The following is a 20,205-nucleotide window of genomic DNA, read 5'->3' as shown; positions in this document are numbered from 1 at the left end:
CACATGATCCCGTGATTTGGTAAATCAGTGCCGTTCTATTTCAGTGGTCTGCCTGCCAATCTGTTTTTGTCCGAGTCCCCACCTACAACAGGTGGCTGCTATTTTGAAGTCATGGTTATGAGTACAGGCCATAGGTGCTATATAAAGGCCTGACACGCAACAGCATGACTTTTAATTTCATTTCCTCGCATGTAGTTTGCTGTTGTGAATCATTCCTATTCTCTGATGATTCTATTCTTGCTTACATTCTCTTTATTGTGTGCACACATCCTTATTTGGCTGCATTTCATTCACCTGTTGATGATTAAATAGACTTGTTAAGAAATGATGCAGACACCCAGATTAAGAAGTGAAATACGTTGCGGTGCAATTGCGCAGGTGATATTTGAGCTACAGGAATAATTACTTGGTCTGCATCACAAGTCCTGCCTCACTCGGGTGACCTCTGAAGCTGCCATACTAAACAGAGATTCCTCTTCCCATTGGTGCGCACATCCGCTGTTGACACACCGGCTGACATTAGCTTTGACCGTCTTAGTCATCTAACTGCATTTCGTTGCTCTGAGAGACACGGGAATATTTGCAACATGAGCTCTGAACTGCTGGTGAGTTAACACTTTCCCTTTTTTATTAACCACAAAATATATATATGTATATGTATATATATATATATATATATGTTATTATTATTATTATTATTATTATGAACAACAATCGACGTGCTGTGAATTTTTTATTCTGAGTCACTTTTTTTAGAACCGACTTTTGTTTATACAATTTTTCAGAGTTAAGCTGTCGAAAACTAGAGTTGGCACTTCGTCTATTTAAAGATATTTCAGTTCTTCGGTTTGCATAATGGCATGTTCAAAAGTTCAGGTGCCTACAACTCAATTCTCAAAGACAATGAGGACCTGTACGACTATGAGCCTGGTCAATTTGCTGGCACCTAAAAGAAATTGATTTGTTTATGGCACAGACACTTGATTGCTACAAATACCAATACAATCTTTTGCAATTTATATTATTTTCCAAGAATTAGTCACAATCAGCCAATCAGGCAGTGCAAACGTTTCAGCACTGTAAATCACTCCAGATATGATTAAAAGTAGACTTGAATTCAAAGCCAATGCTCAACATTTGAAGGCTAAAAATGGTCGCCATGGTGCTTTGTCGTCTTCAAGGTTTTTCATAAATCCATGCCGAGGTTCGACGGCGTGTGGGTGTTCTAATGAAAGAGGATGAATCATTGGGTGAAACCAAGGTTTGCTACTACAGTCACACAGGTCTGGAGTGTGGGCCTCCTTCCAGGTCTGTAGCGTAGGCTGCTGTGACGACATGCCGCGTGTGGGATGAATCTCAGGTTGGTGAAGGAAAAACCTCCCCTTCTCACAGCTCCTTAGGTGGCTTCTCTTATACATCAAGGTTCTGTGTGTGTGTGTGTGTGTGTGTGTGTGTGTGTGTGTGTGTGTGTGTGTGTGTGTGTGTGTGTGTGTGTGTGTGTGTGTGTGTGTGTGTGTGTGTGCTTATAAGCACTTGAACTTTGCTTCTATTCCTAACACACAAAAATAGTTATTATTTGGTCTATAGATGGATGACGTGTTATTGATGTAGGTGACTTCCTGGAATGTGTGAAGGGGGTTTTCTCTGCTCAACTTGTCAACAATTGCTTCAAATTACTTTTAAGGTGTCTTTTAAGCTTTCCGTGTTAGTGCTGCTGTTGTGCATAGCTATTGCTCTTTGTGGTTTGTTCTTACATTTCAGTTGAGATGGGCTATGCAATGCAAGGTTATTTCAACGCAGAAAGGATTAAACCTGCATGCAGGAGCTTACACCGCAACTTTTTATGTTAACCGCGTGGCCTGGTTGTCAGCATGTTTACACACACAGCAATATTCCCGCATTGACTGTAATCCAATATTGTTCAAATTACTCCAAGTAAGACATTGTCATGTAAACAGCAGCAGTTTCACAGCGATTAAGGTGTTTACATGGAACGTGGAATTGCAATAAACAAATTCCTGCTGAAGCAATTTTTGGCAGCTTGTCACACGTGTGTTGGGTTGCAGCTGTTGCACTGGCATATCTGCCTCCGCTTGCCATTTCCTCACGTTATCGTCTTTCATTGCTGAGCAGGTGGAGTGCTCTGATCAAAGGGAGACACACAAGGGACAAAAAACGTTGACAAGTGCGTTGATTTCATTAAATGGTATGGGAGTTTTTTTTTTCTTCCTGCTTCTAGCTGACAGTCAACAGGTTGACTGCCAGCGTACACAATCGATCCGGTCACACAACAAGCACAGGTGACACACTGGTTTGTTCTGCTAGCTAAGTCAGCTAATGGTTATCGTCTCAATAGTCAAAAGAAAGTAATGACATGATACTTAATGTGCTTCATTACAGTTTTCCATACCCACACTTCAGGATAAACTTGTAGCATTTAGTTTTTTTTTTTGATCAATATTTAATGTCATTAGTATTTGCCCCACATGCCACTGTTCATCTCTTTTGCTTCCCTCCCAAAGGGTTAATCTATCTTCACAATTGTGCACGTTTCTTGCACTGGGAACATGGGGTCTTCTTCAGGAGCTCAAGTCTATACTGCCGCCATTGAATGCTTTTTTATTGCCGCTTTGGGGTCCCCCCAGTGTATTATATTATGTCTTCTTGTGTCCTTTCATTGACTTAATTTACTTGTTGTAAGTACTTTGCATTTATCTGTTAATGCTTCTTACAAATGAAGCTAAAAGTGCTAAAGCTGTGCATAGAAAGGAAGTGGGCCGGTGACAGTGGCGCTGTTAACAGGTGTTGAAAGAAGCAAGGTCATGGAGAGAACAGAGGATACGAGAGGGACAGACATAAACAGAGCAGAGTAGATAATCCACCCACAGACCAAACAGCCAGTGATTCCCTCAAGGCAGTGGATAATTCAGGCCAGCCTCTGTGTTTGACCGCCAGACACCCGGACGAACCTCCTGCTTTTAGTGGGAACGTTTGATATGCACATCCAACAGCTTTCCACTGGCGCTGATCTGGATTTTCATTTCATCAATGCCCCGTTATGATGCTGATCATCTGACGCTCATCCATCCCGCCAGTGGATTGTCAGTTGTTTCGTTGTCAAACACCGACTTCAGCGCTCGTTTGCAAATCGCAGGTATACTGGATTTTCTTTTCACTCATGCTAACAAGCTGAAAGCTGAGCACAGAAATGAAATTGAAATCCTTGCACTCTTGCCGCAGCGGTTGTCATGCCAGGCGGCGAAAATAAAGTAATTGCCGCAGACAAAGTTGAGCCTGGCGGCACTTCTTGGTCACAAGAACTGGCACCGTGCAGCTACGTCTGTCAATGCTCACTCGCAGTGGCTAAATAACCAACTGTGTTGCTTTGCATTGACCAGTCAGAGCGCCGTTCGAAACCACCGTCCAGTCACAGTTCATTAGATACTCACCGACCTTTGATGGATGGACAAATTATTGGCGCACCACCTTCCCAAATCATTGTTTCTGCTGGGTGACTGAGAAATATCTTCTTCCTCATATTTCTCTTGTATTTACGCCGCAGGCAGTTAATTTGAACATCATTATCACACTATCAATGATTTTTTTTTTTTGGCTTCTTTTTTTATCTCATCTGCTGGGAGCCAAGACCGGTGTGTGTGTGTGTGGGGGGGGGGGGGGGGGGGGGGTGACTGACCTACAGTTTCATTATTATTCATGACATAACATTGTAATTTACGTTGACCTAACTAGTGCTAACTAACTAATTAGGGGTTCTGCAGCTAGATGTGCTTGTTTTCACATTATTATCCAGGGGCAAATTTTGTTGTACAGTCTATTTGGAAGTTACATTGGAAAAAGGGCTCTTTTTTCCAAAGGTATTTTTTTAATAAGCAGTGGCCGTGTGTTTGAATGAGCACCAAGCTCTCTCTGAATTTCTGGCATTTGTGATCATTAACTTTCCATTGTTGAACCGGAGTCTCGGAATCTTGAAGGGGGTCAGTGCAGAATGTTCATGTTTATTAAGAGATTTTGCACAGACTTACTCACTTACTTTTTTTTGTATCCTACACACGGCTCGTGAGTCCCGCTGAAAGGCAGATTTGTGGATCTCTCTAATCGTATGCAGGGCTGGTGGCTGCTACATTTGCCTAATACATTATTGATTAGGATTCTGTAGCAGTCGTCCCAAGCTCCGTACGTGGTTTAAAAGTAAACGATAGCCCTGTTGTGTTTGTGCACCGATATTCTTAAGCCTGCCCTTCTCTGCGGCACCCCTCTCCCTGCCCATCTGTCTTCCTGCTCGCCGAGTCCACCGTGTTATTTCCCCCCACTGATAAAGCCGGCACATTTCCCCATTCTCTTCACCGTAAACACTGCTTTTGCCAGAGTAATGTGCAACGGCCACTTGCATACAGCTCCTCTCTCTCCCTGGCCTGTTCTGTTGGGCTTATTAGCTGAAATGATGCAAAATGTCTTTTGTTTCTATAATGTACTGCGTGTGTGTGTGTGTGTGTGTGTGTGTGTGTGTGTGTGTGTGTGTGTGTGTGTGTGTGTGTGTGTGTGTGTGTGTGTGTGTGTGTGTGTGTGTGTGTGTGTGTGTGCAACCATATGCCCCAAGACGTGTGACAAGTAATGAACTAGACAGATGGCGCACACTCCAGGCTTTGCTTGGGCATTCAAGCCAACACTGGAGATAAAGGTGATGGGGGGGGGGGGAACTGCATTGGTGTTTTCTTATTACATACATGTGTCTGCGCTGGAGGAAAAAGAACAACCGGTCACCATCCTTTTCTTTGAAGAGATGCTTGTTGGTGCGTAAAAGCAGTGCTCGGAGGCTGCCTTGCTAATGCACGCGTGAAGAGGACGAGCCTCAGCTCATGCTCGTGCAAAGATGCTGTACGTGCAGTTAATCTGACTCCAGCACCTCTGCGATTTTATCATTCTGGACTTGTTCATATTTGCGCATTGTTTTTATCTTGTGTTGGTTTAATTTCTGCTGCTCTGCTGTGCCACTGTGTTTGATTACGCCCAACAGCTGTTCCATCCTGGCACCTGATTCTGTTGTGATTGACACACACACACACACACACACACACACACACACACAATTTTTACTGTACGAGCGTTTGTTGTGAATATGCAGCGCTGTCTGTACCAGAAATCAGAGTGACACCTCCCTGCACCCTGCAGCCTCCCTGTCACAAGGTTGTCCCCCAGCAGTCACCCTGCTACACAGAGCCTCATTGCATACATTTATTTCTTTACAACATTTTGTATATTAATGTGTGCCAAATCTTTTTTTTTTTAAATTTGTCTTACCTTGCTGCCGATCTGTGCTGCTCACTATGCTGCTGTCAGAATGTTCCTCCGCTTGATGTTTCACTGTCTCCCCCGTCTTATCTTTCTCCTCTTCTTCCCTTTCTGTGCCAATCTAACTGTTAAGGCGTATCTGCCGTTGCACATTTCTTTTATTCCTCTTTTTCCTCCTCAAGTTACAAAATGCATACTTTTTTTTCTGACTTGTGAACATTTTGCCAGTGTCTACAAATACCGACTTGTGTTTTCTTCTGGAGCCCCCACCATACGTCTGATGGAAATAGCTGGCGGGCAGAAAAACAACACTGGCAGAACTTAAAGTGAGAGGTTCTGCTTTCGGGAGACACTTGCTTCAATAGTAGATGTTATATATTCCTTTGACAGGTCTAACAAATGTATTGGTTCACTGCTTTCTGCAAAGAGGAGTATTTCTTTCGCATGTTTTTCAAAATACACGCAAGGGAAAGAAGACTGGACTTTAAAGCCAATGAACCCATAATGCATTCTGATGAATAGCATCAACTTCAGCAAAGTTGTAGAAAACCAGACAGACCTATTCATTTTTTCATGGTCACTGCGATTAAACCATTAAAAAAAACAAAACCACAACTTCCTTCTTTTTTGCTGTTTTACTTAATTTTCGTGTTGCCTTCTTCACCACATGGCCCTTTGCTACCGTTTCCTCCTGCAAGCAAAATGGTCATCTCAAACAAATGTAATCTCAGACTAATGAACTGGATTGAAATAAACTCGCTCAGAGGTTGTACTCCTTCTTGTGCCCAGCACACATTTATTTATTTATTTATTTATTTATTTATTCAAGTTCTCTGTCCCGTGGGATTGGTCAGTTGACAGTGACAGACAGCGCTGGTGTCTGTTGTAAGAGTGAGCGAGAGGAAGAGTGAGAAAAAGGGGAAGCGGGAGGAGGGGTGTGTGTGTGTGTGTGTGTGTGTGTGTGTGTGTGTGTGTGTGTGTGTGTGTGTGTGTGTGTGTGTGTGTGTGTGTGTGTGTGTGTGTGTGTGTGTGTGTGTGTGTGTGTGCAGAGTTGTTTGACTGAGGGAAAGTGTGCAAGAACGTCACAGCTGGTTGTTCATCACCGGTGTGTGTGTGTGTCTCTCTGTTGGCATGTGTGTGAGTGAGCGAGCGAGCAACGTAGGGAGCAATCTGGTGGGTGTGCGTAAGTGTGTGTGTGTGTGTCAGACTCTCGTATAGCACAGTGAGGCGGCAGCAGCAGCAGCAGCAGAAGCAGTAGTACAGTGGAACGTGTTCGGTGTCTGGATGTTTGCACTGCCTCTCTCAGCTGCAGGACGAAGCATCACTGTAGGTACACACGTGCTTGCACCACACGCACTGGCTTATATATAGACATGCACATACGCAATATGCACTGACTGTTGTGCTTTTTTCACCAGCTGTTTATCTCTTCATCATTTGAATGTTGTTGAATGTTCGGACCAAGGTTGGGCGAGCTGACAGAGGTGTCACAAATGGAAACAACGTATTTCCATCTTTTCAGTGCATTTCAGCATTTGCATGCGAAAACAAATTTTATTTTTAGTCCAAATTTCCATACACCTGAGCACCTGCCTTGCCCAAGTGCACTCTGTGACGGTCTAAGAACGTGCCTAATTGCTATGCTATACATGGGTTTGTGTATGGCATGCGGTCAGAAGGTGTGCTAGAGGTGCAATGGTTGCGCCGTGTCCAATTTCCAATAGTGTGGAAAGACGAGCCGGCTGCTCGTGTGACATTGCATGCAGTTGTTTGTCAGAGTCCAGACGGACACGGATACTGTAAAAGACAGTGAAGATGCAGAAATAAGAGGAGAGTGCAGTAAATGTTGAAAGCAAGGGTAGGGCTAACAATAAATGGATTGATGCAGCTGGCTAAAGGGTATCTTTGGCTTTCTCTCGCAATCAATGTGTTTTTCACTTAATTCATCCTCACCGTTTCTTTGCTGAATGTTTCGAATGCGAGCAGTGAACAAAAAGCTAAAAAGATGTGAGGAAGGAGGACGGAATGCAGCTCTCATCATTAAAATGGTTAGATTCTGCAAATATCATACTGAGAGTGTAACAATAATGTGGCATTTTCATACTTTTTTTTTATTTGCTATGCTGATTTTTGGATTGTTATCACCGCACGTTTTTGCCTGAACACTGTGTGAAATCTCTGCTCTTGCAGTGAAGTGTTTTCTGGAAAACTGTTCAGTGCAAATAGATATTTCTCAGGAGTTTTTGACACCTGGGTTATTCATACATTTATTACACAGTGGCAAACATTCCACACACATTTTTTAAGATTGTCTTCCACAACTGCATGGTCTGACAACAATTTCATCTCAGCCGTTCATGGTTTTATTTATTTGCTTACTTATTCATTTTTTCTTAACCCCCGTGCTCGGTCTATTGCTACCCCTCTATTTCTTTTTTATTATTTTGCGCATCCATCATCTGCAGTGTGCAGCAAAACCTACTGCGCCCTCAATTCTGTTTACTTGCTATTCTTTTTTTCTCAAACACTACAAAATACATACTCTATCATTCCATCAGTTCCATTAAAGAGATCCAATGTGATTTTATTTTTAGAATTGGCCAACAAGAGAGCCTAATTACCTGCTTCTTAATGATATCTACAAAAAAACTAATATGAAAAGGAACACTAGTGGACTGCCAAAACATTTGCACTTATGTGGTTGTGTTGTCTGTATATTTTAATGATGTGAACTTTCACAGCAATCTCTATATATTTGCTTCTCTTAACTTGTCATTGCTGTGTCATTAAAAAAATCGAAATGCTAGCTGTTTTATAATGCCACTGAGATTAGACAGACAGTTTTCAATAATATATTTATCATCATCGTCTAAAAAGTGTTTGTTTTGCTAAAAAGTGTTTGGCTTCTGCCACTGCCAAATAGATTTAGTTGCAAACAGAAACGTTTGTGTCATAAGTTTAATGTGTTTCAATTATATTGTGATTTTAAAATTCCTATTTTAAATCCAATTTATTGCAGTATCTTTTCAATGTAAAAAATTCTAACACATTGTATTTGCAGAGAATTTTTGGAGTTTTTTGTACATGTTTAAATTTGGGTGAACACTTAAATGTTGTCGCATATCATCGCCTTCCCTTCCACTACTGCAAACATGACATTGATGCTTCACTCCTTTGCTCACCTGCATGTGCTTAAAGTTGCCCCTCGCTAACCTCAGACACTGAAATATCCATGGCCGGCAGCCATCCAGGCCAGTTGGGCTCCATCTGAATATGTTGTCTCACAAAGTACATGAGCTTAGATCATCCATTGAGTAAAACTTACTGCAGTTCATGCAGTTCTCTGCAATATGCATGTCGTGCGTGTTGATGTTGCCTTGGCAATAAAGTTCAGAATGAATTCTTTTGGCATTTAATTTTTTTTTCTTCAAAAAATTATTTATCACTCTCCAATATGCGGGAAGTGGTTCCTAAACTGCAGTTATTGATTGCGCACACAGCCGCATATTATGTATGTCTTTAACTAACATCCATATTTCCCTACTGTCCAAAGGTTTGTTTTAGAATACTAAACTGCAAGGGGGTTCATTTTCTTGAAGTCAGCCAAGTCAAATCAAATCTGATTATATTAAGTGCTTGTCATCCAGTTGTTTATATATGACTTTAGCATTCTAAGTCTGTTGCGCAGAAATGCTTGTTGTTGGCCATTGCAAGAGCTTACTGTCTTGTTGTACGTTGATGTGTCTTGAATAGCCTTCATCTTCCTGCCTTTACAACCTCTGTCTGCCTGCATATTTTTTTCTCAAGTAGTATCTACACCTACATTTTGTAGCTGCCAGAATTTGGATTGTGATACGCAATAGTGATCTGTGTATCTCAGAAAATATGTTGTCGTCTGTGTTTTATTGTTTTATCTTCTGTCAGTCTCCTTTCTGGGGGACCTTTTTTGCATTTGTACACGGATGTGGTTTTGACACATTCCTCACGTCTTACTTTACGTGCATATGGGCAGGAAATAGCTGATTTTACTTTCTGTGGTTCGATGAAACATCTGCCAAACAACAGAGTGCCTTTAAAGGATATGATAAGCACGTATATGCATGTATATGTGTGTGTATATCTATAGTATGTATTTATATATATTATTACATAAGCTGTTTTATTTTTGTGGATAGCTCTCTCATTTTGGTTGTTGTTACCTAAGTGTGTTGAATGAATGAATGAATGAATGAATGAATGACGCATAATAACGCACTGCTGCTGGAACAATTCAATTTCCTGTGAAAGATTAATAAGGTATCCATCTATGATACAAGATCCGCTCATAGTGCGTGTAGTGAATATTGGGATTTTTTTTTTTTTAATTCTTATTCATTCATTCATTTTGGCTTGTGCTTCTACTTTGCAGTGGTGGAGCCAAAGCAGTAGCATAGATGTAGGGAGTTGCATGTGGCAACACCAAGCAAGGGAGCAAGGCCAAGCTCAAACCGTGGCAATGTCAGCTGACTCCGATGGATTTTACAGCAGTCAGGAGCTGCATTTCCATCGTTTGATGTGTTGCGGGAGCTTGGAGTGCCTCAGTGTTGGCTGATGCTGCCACAATTTGAGCTATTGTCTTTGAAAAGTGGATGATGACACTTAGTAGAAGAGGATACAATTGTTGAAGAGGAAGAGGTTGTAAATTCTACACATGCAAATAAGATAATAAAAGTCTGAGGTGGGTGTTACCCATGTCTGTACCTTCTCTGGTTGCTAATGTAATGGGTCAGTTTCCTCTCTCCATCTGCACGCACCTGTGAGATGCCAGGTAGTGTCTTGGTTAGAATGAAAACTTGCTATGTGCTATCAGATTATGCAAACATAACATTTCACCTCTATGAACAATGGTTTAATGAAAGGGAACTGAGATGAAGTGGTGGTTTTTACCGCTAAGGAATATCGGCCCCTACATACTATGGCCCTAATTCACTAAGATCCCAAATAGAGTGCTAAATCAAGTGTTCACACCCATAGGTTGAGCGTGTTGTTGGTTTGCATGTTGTGGGTGATCTACTAAGATTGCCTGACCACCTTGACAACAGGTGCAAAAGTGGTCGAGACCTCCTGATTTGAATTGTTGTTAGGCCCGTCAGACAGAATATGTGACAGCAGGGCAAGTGAAACGTGATTGTGATTACGCGGCTGTGACCAGAACTGTGCAGTCTCATTGGTGGTGAGAACTGTTTGAAGATGTGTGCATTCTATGGGGACACTCAGGCCGTCGAGTCAGCGCTGTGTCTGGACCGACAGTAGACCTCAATGGCATGAAGTATCTTTAGTCCTAATTTTGCTGGATACTGATTAACCAACCAAATGACCCTAACAATCCAACAGAGTACCAATTTGTACAGAACAATGCAGAATGAATGCACCGTTTTCATCTGTTTATCTTGGTGCAGATAATGGTCACATGAATCGTCACATGATTTATTTATTTATTTTTAAATGTGGTCATTGACTGGTTACAGGCTCCTTTTGACACAAAAGGCAGGTGTACTTTTCTTCGATAGCCACAACACATTTCCCATCTTTTGTGTGATGAAAAGCTTCTTGATGACAGAAGACTTTTGTATTAAACAAAAATAATGAAAAGACTGGCTGAATCAGACAGCTTTATTAATATTTACACAGTCCATTAAGTTTCATAGACCCAGTGCACAACTAACACAGAAAACACAAGCAGCCTGCATCCACCACATCAGCATATCACACAGGCAGTGCATGGACAAGCAAGACCAAGGACATGTGCAATTTGCTAAATAATTAAGCACCATGCATAAACAAATGTCTCAGTGTATTTTGGACTGATAGTCCTCAAAAAAGGTGAGACAAGCCAACCACCAACATAAGTCATGCAAGATAAGGGTTGCTGGTAAGCAGCCTTATGGTAGCAGGTGTGATGGAGTAGCATTTTGTTTTTGTGAGGGTAGCTCTAAAGTAGCAGCCTGAGACCAACAGCACAAATTCACTGAATAGGTTGGCAGATGCAGATGTTACAGACATTAGAAGAGTTTGGTTTGGGCTGTAGATGGGCCCTCTGCTGTGCACCTGTACACACTGCTGTTCACAACATCTGCAAAGCTGGCTCCGACTCCTGCTTTTTACTTCAAAAAAGACGAACTAAAGAAAATGTTGGCTTGCGCGAAACAAAAATCCATACAATTGTTGCAGTAGGGTTGAGTTTTCAAGTTGAAAAGACACCCATTGGGTGAAAGGAGTCAACAGTGTGTCGTGTGTGCCATGTGAATCTGATTGAACCCGAGACAGTCTACATAAACACACACACTTAACAAGTCAACTTAATCCTGCTTGTCATGAGACTGTCGACAAGAGGAGCTGCGTCCTCCTGTGGTGTTCTCTACATGTTAACCACCAATACCACATCCGGCCTATGTGGGCCAAACTACAGGGTTTAGTCGTGACAGCTGGTGCAACTGGCCAGGGAGTCTTGCCGCAGCTGGCAGGGTGGTCTGAAACTGGGTTACCATGGTGGGTATGCAGGTCAGAGCTATAGATTTAAGTCACACACCCGCAGAGGCTGCGGCAACATTAAGAGTGACCATTGAGAGCTGGATAGTGATTATCTCTCAGAAGAGAATGGATCAGGCCATTATAATCATTAAGAACTGCTGCTCCTTTGAGGAGAGTCTGGTCATTTGTTCCGGGGGCAGAGGCAGAGAATGTTTGAAAAGGTTATGTTTCCAATTCCTGCCATTTCATTTATCATTTACTTCCTACCCCACTATTTCTGTCTTTACGTTCCAGGTTTTTGTAGTGATAATCTTCACGTTCTGCCCGGTAGGCATTCATTCATGCTATGTTGCATATATACGCTCTAAAAGCGCTGTACTGTCCGCAGGAGATATTATGCTGTTGCTATGGGTGAAGTAAGACAGCCGTCGTCGTCGTTGTCGTCGTCTTAGCCTTAGCTTCTAGTACTGTAGGTTTTCCGCAGTAACAATGCTTGATGCTACTCTTTGGGTTTGAAAAGCTAAAGGCAAAAGTAACCGTCCTTGGCGGTAATGAAAGGAAATGCTGCAATCAGGATTTTCCCCAATTGTGGGTTGCAGTGTCTGCCGATAATGAAGCCAATCAGCCCACAAAGGGCTCCATCAGTCGGTCAATATCATGGCGGTATGTTGATACAAGCTGATGGATGGTTTGCTACATTTCTGTTTCAAAACAATGCCTTCAACAGTCTTGATTGGAATCCTGCTAAAATACGATTTCAATTTCACTTGTCATTTGGTTTCTTATCTATGAGCGTTATTGATCAGCTAGTGATCAAAAGCCACAAAACGTTGAAGAGATGAAGACGTGACCTGATATTCAATGTACGTTGGTCTGCTTTCTTTATTCTCAGAGAACTTAATTTTGTGATGCCAATGTGGCGGGCGTCAGTTTTCTTTTTTTTTGATGGTTGCATTTTCTCATACTTGGTATTCAAACGGCAAGACTTCCTGATTATTTCCACACAATGTTTAATTACCACACATTAGCGTCCGTGTGAAGTTGCATGTGCACCCAATCCGGTGGTGCAACAAACAATGGTGCCATCAACAGTTGTGTAATTGGCATTTCATCACCTAATTAACATAACGTGCACCAGTGTCGATCGATGGGCGATGGATCACTGAAGCAACACAGCGAAAATGAACTGCTCTCAACTTTGTTAGATTACCTGATTTTCTTTTTCTATTTTGTCTGAACAAACATTCATCTCTCATGTGGTTTGCAGCCCTTTGAGATTTACTTGCAAAATGGAAAAGCCACTTGCTCTTGGCAAGTGTTAATTTCAAAATCTGTGCCTAATGACCTTGTTAACGTGATATTTGAACTTCACGGGGACTTTCTGCACTCATTTAACTTTTGTGTCAATTGCCATAATACATGAGAAAACACAACCTGTGTCGACATCCATTTTACTACATTTTTCTGTTACTAACACTGTATTTAGCTGTCCATCCCACTCTCAGTGCTGTCCCCTAGTGAGGTTTTACCCTAGTGGCCAACCATAGAAAAAAAGGACCTGTGAGATTTTTTTTGTTTTTTTTCCCGCTCAGACATAATTAGTCAGACAGGAATTTCTGGCATGAAATGATGGATAAATTGGTTTTAACGATGGGGTTGAAGGAAATTGCACCTCTGCTAACTGAAGGAGAACTGTCATAACACCCTTGTTAATGACAAAAGCAGGAACTGGTTATTGTTATTCACAAATGGAGGTACAGAGCCTGGAAATTGCCTGCCATCCGTCTGAGAAACGAGTCTGGCTCCTTTTGGTGCCCCCGGCTAAATCCAGACTTCCTCTTCTATTATGACTCAACTTTTATGACACATAACGTTCTAAGAGGAATATGAGCCTATCTGTTTCTAAGTTCAGCCTTCCCTTTAAAGGTGAACTTGGTGAAAAACCTCTCTGTGTTTTATTTTTATTTTTCCCCCACGTCTCATTCAGCAGTTATTCAACCCAAGCACTTTTAGACATTGACAGTGGCAAAACATGTTCTTGCTCGTGTTTCCCATCTTAGTTGATGCATTCTGACTCTACTGTTGTATACTCTTTTATTCACTATTTTTTTTTTTTGGGGGAGGAGGGCATTCAATTTGCACTTTAACAGTGGCAACAATTTCTTAATACCAATTAGGTTAGCAGTGCTCTTACCAAAGTTAAGTCAATAAATGCCAGTGAAATCTTTCGCATAATGTTCTGGTTTCTGGCCAAACACAACTAACAGTGAGACATTGTGACTAAAACTGAAAATGTAATGGTAGGATTTTATTGGCCTTAAACATAATCAAACAACTGTGGAGAAGCGAAGTTTAAATAAAATCACATTCTATATTCTGTGAATTATTTGTCAAAAATGATTTCAATGTTGTGTTTTTTTTGTAGTGTCTGCATTAAGTACTGTTAAATGAATAATTATCTATTTATTTGTTAGGAAGATTTGTTTTACATCATTATACAACAGTATGATGTGATGTTACTTATGCTCATACTATTGATTTGTGCTTTCTGCACCTTTTTTCAGAAGGAGAAACGCCATCGTGTCCCAGACACATTAAAATGAACACATGTGCCTACGCCCACCGTCGCTTGAACACAGTCCCTTCGAGACGATGAAAAAAAAAATATGCAAGATTGCCATCACTATTTAAAATGCAGCACTGAGCCCCCTCATTCCATCAAAGTAGTAATTACTTAACGGGGGGAAAAAAAAATCTCATCGATTTTAATTTTAAATTCAGTCAGTATTTTGGTCAGCAGCATTTCCTGAAAAAGTGCTGATGGCTTTCCGACTACTTTCCACTGCAGTGTTTCTGGAAGTTAAATGTATCTGAGGTGCTTTGAATTAAATCTTGTTGATCTTCTTTACATGCAATTGGAACAGACATTTTCTCTCTCTGTATTTGCTTTTGAGCCAATATTGTTTTCCAGATATTAGCTGGCCTGCCTTTCTTGTTACCTTTCTGTTTTAATACCTGCTGACACTGTGGAGCTAAAAAACTGTTGAGCTGTTAAATTGTACTTTGGGATTTGTCAATTCCCAGCTTTACACAGCACCACTTTTATTGCACTGCAGTGCACAAATAGGATGAATAATATGAGTTTGAATCATCAAGCGGTTATTGTTCCTATAACATGATGACAATGGCGATAATAATCTTTGTGCAAGTGTCCTTGAGCTGCTTGTCTTAAAGTTCATTTTGACCCTTTCGTTTGACCCCGTTGCTTTTCACAGGCCTTTTCAGTATCCAGTGATATACCTTGAAGTAACGGTTTTAGTAAGATTAACGTACAATAAGGTTGCTTGTGAAATAGTGTGTTTATTTTCAATTTATCACCCATAGAAAAGGTTCAGAATATCGTGAAAGCAGCCAGTTCCTTCTTGGCCTTGTTGTGTTCTGGTATTTCTCTGTACGGCAAATGTTCAGCTCTTCTTGTTCTTCTCGTATTTTCCTGCTCTCATTGGCCCGCTAGTAGTTTCATACCCTTATGAAGTTATTCTTAGCTGCGTCAGAGTACAAAAGTTGTGGAAACACGACAGCGATGCCTGTGCACGGCTTGGGAATAAGGGGGAGGAATGACAAACGAGAGTGGCCGGGTTAAATGAAAAAAATATGAAGACGGAGGCAAAAGAAATCTGTGGTGGATCGGAGAGCATAGCTCAGTTCATCGTGTGTCCGGCTAATGGGTCTCCTCCAAAGAGAGCCGCAGTAATAAAAGCCTCAGGGAATCCCTGCCAAAGTGGATCGCATCGAAGACCTCGCAGACCATGGTGTATCATGAGATACCCTCTCATTTACAGCATGTCTTCGGCTGTACGTGTGTGTGTGTGTGTGTGAGAGAGAGAGAGGCATACACAGATTTGTTAATTTCTTTCCTTTCATTCTTTAGTTTGAAAAGAAATTCATTTTCTATAGTTTATGATTTATTCGATGTGACCAAAATTGAAATTTTATTTTATTCATATATTAAACTGCATTAACCCCATCCTTGACCCCTCCTTTGATTTTGTACCGGTGCATCCTGCACCCAGGGTTGACAGGATGCTGAAGATACATGGCACAACCTGGACAACTCACCAGCTGGTCACAGGGCTGCAATTAAATGATAAGCTTCTTATTTTGACTCACACTGCCCCTTTGCCAAACAGCTGGACTGCTCAGATTCAGGTCCTTTTAAACTGACCGGACCATCAGCATCCTTGTGATTCTGCGCAAGGTTTAGTTGCTCCATGATGAGAAAGTACAACAAGCTGGCTGATAGTTTTGTCAAAACAGAGAATGAAGTAACAGAAAGAAAGGCATAGGATTGCACAAAGGACGATGTTGATGGGAAACAGAACCTCGGCTTTACTGGAGTAGCTTTGGTAAAAGTTTAGCTGACCAAGTACTGGTACTACTTCGGCAAAAAGATAAAAAAAAGTTTTAGTGCTGTACCTGGCATCCATAGAGCACAGTGCCCTGCATTTGTTTTATATAGGCTGTTTCTCACTTGGGCGTACTAAATATATTATCCTGACAGGTGATACGTTGCAGCACAATTTAATCAGTCATTTTCTTTTTCTCCACAGGGCATCAACATCGTGGAGCCCAGTAATGCAGAGCCCACGCCCAGACCACCCAGTCCAGCCATGTATCAGCTGGATATCGTCTTAAAGAAGGGGAACAACCTGGCCATCCGCGACAGGACTGGTAGGTGTTCTGTCTCATTGCCACTGTTGGTTGTTACAGCGACAATTATTAGATGGACAGGCTGATGGGCATTGCTGAATGTATCAGGTCCAGAAACATGTGAGTCGATGTACTTTCCCTGTTTGTTCACAAAGTTATTAAAGAAGCCAGTCTTATAAGGGAAAAAATATATTTTTCTTCTGCATGTGCTCACTCACATTTGTGACTAAGTTAAGGCTGAACCGATGGTTGCCATGGTTTCTTTCTCCTCAGCCAGGGATTGTTTGAGGTGGGGGTCCAGCAGACCTCCTCCACGCAAATGAGTGATGATGATGAGTCAGATTAATCTTTTTTTTTTTTTTTAATTCAAAGATTAATCATTTCAGTTTCGTGGTAACCCAGGCTAGAGTATAATTACCTGTTATCCAGTAGTGAATTCCCTTTAGATGTGGTACCACTAACTGGATTTCGTCCCTCTCTTCCCATTGGTCAGGCTTCTCTTGTTTTCCTCTTCACCTGCGTGTCGTGAAGTCATGTAGCGACAACACAAGCTAAACTATGAACAAGGGTTAGAACTCTTGTTATGGTGATTGTTTTCAGCAGACTTGGCTGCCACTTAGGTTTTAGTCTCACATGGACTCCAGAATAAGATTAATTTCCCATTTGAATCAGCATTGGTTTTTACTGAGTTTGTATAGTTTTAATATACCTTCTTTTTTGACTTAATAATCCCTTTTGCGCCACTATTCTCTCCATTTGACTCTCTTTATCTACTGCTACATCGCAGCGTATTGTTGGCTTTCATAAATGTTGTCTTTCACCCCAGTAGAACACTCTTTTCTCAATGAGTGATGTGAGACGATGCAAGAAATTCTGTGTAGATGTGGAAATAAAAATAACTCGACTTTGGCTCTCACTCAAAGATTTTCACTTTGGTACCAAGACAGTTGATTCTATTCTGATACTTCAGTGCCTTTGTGTCACATTACGAAATCATTCACTAACCAGAACAATACGTGTGTTGGGTAAAGGCCCTTCTCTATGAAATGAAGTGCTCGAGAATATGATTGATGCTGTGGTCTTGGAGGTGTGGAGGAAATTGTCTGTCTGGAGCCTATCAAGACCACCAGTTGTCCAATGTGAGAGACGTAACAAAGCAATAATGCTGTTAAATTTCTGATATGTAGCAGACCTGTTCTTGTCATTGTTGTAACAAATAGTCAGCGTTGCCAAACAAATTTCCGATATGCCCTCCATTATATATTATAATGGATTTCCAATAATGCCAAATAATATTAGATGGTTTAATTGGCTGGTAAAAAGTTTAGCAAATAATGTTTTGCTCGAGGCCTTCAGAGAATCCCTGTGGAAACTCCATTGATATAAGAAATCAACTATGCTGCCTGGATCTTCCTCATGTTTTATCCAAAAACATGTCGTACCAACTAATATGCTCTAAAATGTTGTTTAGGAACTGGATAATGCTAGAACATATTCACTGTAACATATAATGTCCCTGTAGAACTGGGAAAATTTGCCTGTTTTTATCCGCACAGATTCTTAACAAAAGCACTGACATTAACATGTAAACTATATGACAGTTTTACTGGAGATTCACAAAAAATGTATCGGGGATTAGCATTTATTAGTGATACTCAGCACATGGTTTCTTAACCCATTAACCCCAAATATTTGTTCTCGACTTGCACAGCAATGCAATTTAAAGGATAGATGATATACACTTAATTCCAAACTAGTGATACCCGGTATTAAACGTGAACACTAGCCTGCTCTTTTTTTTTATTCTTTTGAACAATGACTTCAAAAACAAACAAGCCAACCTCAGAGACAACACAGTTTCATCTGCAGAGCATTACATTTTCACCACTCAAGTCTTAAAATAGCTAGTAAATTTCCAACTGCTTCTGCGTACTGATTCAGACATCCATCTCCAGTACAAATCAAGACCCGTCGAGCTTGGCGCAGATGTTTTTGCTCTCCTCCTCCCTTTAAGAGGAGATGTGTCAGTGGCTGGCTTCCAGTTTGTGCCATGCTTGTTTTCGAACGGAGGGTGCAGTGTTTACTTCTTGTTTCACCAAGCACGACTAAAAAGATCAATCAGTCCACAGAGAGCCTAATGATCTTGTCTTCAGCACAGCAGCTTGAAAATGGAAAAATAGGGCCAAGCACGGCTGTCTGATTGATGTCTTTTACTACGCTGCCTTGAATACTCTCTCACCTCTCTGTTATTTTTTCACCTTTACTGCTCAACACCTACTGTATCTTTTATTTGCCTCAACTCATCAGTTTAAGCCAGCGTTTCTTCTGTAATTTCATAAAAAATGCCGAGTTTCAATTGCAGCTAGATCCTTTTTACGCCCAAGCAGGGTAGTCTTTTGGGTGACTATCAGCCGAGGGCTCGAAGGCAAAAGGACTACCAGCCGGCCAGAGGCACAGTCACACATGTGTGTGGCCACGTGCATCAGGAAAAAAGCAAAGCTTTCAACCATGCTGTCGGCACCAGTGATGGAGTTCCCAGTCTTTAACCCGTTAGCCGATACTTCTTTTCTAGATTGCATTCTGGGTAATGGGAAACCCCAGACCTGCAACCATCAATCAATTTCTGCACTGCACGCGAAGCTTCAACTCACTCAGAACAACGCCACCCTTTCGAGGCGGCGCGTAGTGCCGTGCGACCTATACCGGTCTTGTGCTGATCCAGCTTTGTGCACAACTCAGTGTTTGATGACCAACTGCATTTTTCATCTGACCTGTTGTCACAATCCCATTGCAAGCGTCAGTGAGCCGCCTCCTCCTCTGTGTGGCTCTCAATAACAGCCTACTGGCAATATGTTCTCCCGCACTGTATATCACAGAAGCAGGAAATATGAAGAGACCGTTTTCAGTGTTTATGCTGTGATTGTTGAGCCACTTTATATAAACTTGAAGTTCATTTTGCATATTTTTTTTCATTTGGGAGATATTAAAAACCCATGCCAAGGTAGTCCGTTCATTTTTCATGCAGTTTATCCATTATGAGGAATTACCTCAAGAGAAATGGCCTTCAGAAGATTATACTTAATAGTGATTTGAAATGTTATAAAATGTATTTTCAGGCCAAACTACAAGCAAACAGATGCTGATTTATCTCAATTCAAAAAGTAGAGTGAAAGTATTAAACATATAGATGTCCTGGTACTGAAAACCAAAACATGGAGGAAAAGCTTGGGTCTGGCCGTGTAAAATTAAAGAAACAGTGGAGTAATTCAGCATAAAAACTGAACATAGGATGCGGAGTCCAGTTTGTGATGTGGATTATTTCATTTTAGCACTGAGAAACGTCTGCGTAACTCTTACGATAGATAAAATGCTGTAATTCAGTCGCCATTGCAAAAAGGGCAGCAAGCTGTTTCTAGAAAAGTCTTTTTTTGGGGGGGGGGAGTCGCTCTCTCTTGTTTATTTTTGGGTGGAACAGATCACTGGGGTTTGGGAGGCTGAAGTGATCGCATACTTTCAGACGTACATTATTAATAGCTTCCAAGTGCAGTCAGTCAGTTGGTGGCTGGTCACCAGTACTCCTTACATTTTAATACAAATCTTATCATTAAGTTCACATCCACGCTACTTCTCATTTTATGTTTTTGCATTTTTTTGTATGTCTTTGTTGCATAAACA

At 41.3% G+C, this 20,205-nt stretch overlaps 1 protein-coding gene across 9 annotated transcripts in view; it reads left to right on the top strand.

Annotated features, from left to right (window-relative positions):
* mctp1a (multiple C2 domains, transmembrane 1a) overlaps positions 1 to 20,205 on the top strand; it is a 99,278-nt gene that overhangs the window by 10,334 nt on the left and 68,739 nt on the right. For 5 of the 9 annotated variants that reach the window (XM_076039126.1, XM_076039125.1, XM_076039124.1 and 2 more), the window contains exon 2: positions 16,431 to 16,551. In XM_076039126.1, coding sequence (XP_075895241.1) covers positions 16,431 to 16,551 — 121 coding nt within the window. Of the gene's footprint in view, positions 1 to 6,449; positions 6,641 to 16,430; positions 16,552 to 20,205 lie in introns of those variants that run through there. The other 4 variants (XM_076039133.1, XM_076039131.1, XM_076039130.1 and 1 more) reach the window with 3 other exon arrangements.

This window comes from Nelusetta ayraudi, unplaced genomic scaffold (assembly GCF_046127955.1).
Source record: "Nelusetta ayraudi isolate G7.1 ecotype Tasmania unplaced genomic scaffold, CSIRO-AGI_Nayr_v1 ptg000058l, whole genome shotgun sequence".
NCBI lineage: Eukaryota > Metazoa > Chordata > Actinopteri > Tetraodontiformes > Monacanthidae > Nelusetta > Nelusetta ayraudi.
This window is presented reverse-complemented; position numbering and strand designations above follow the sequence as displayed.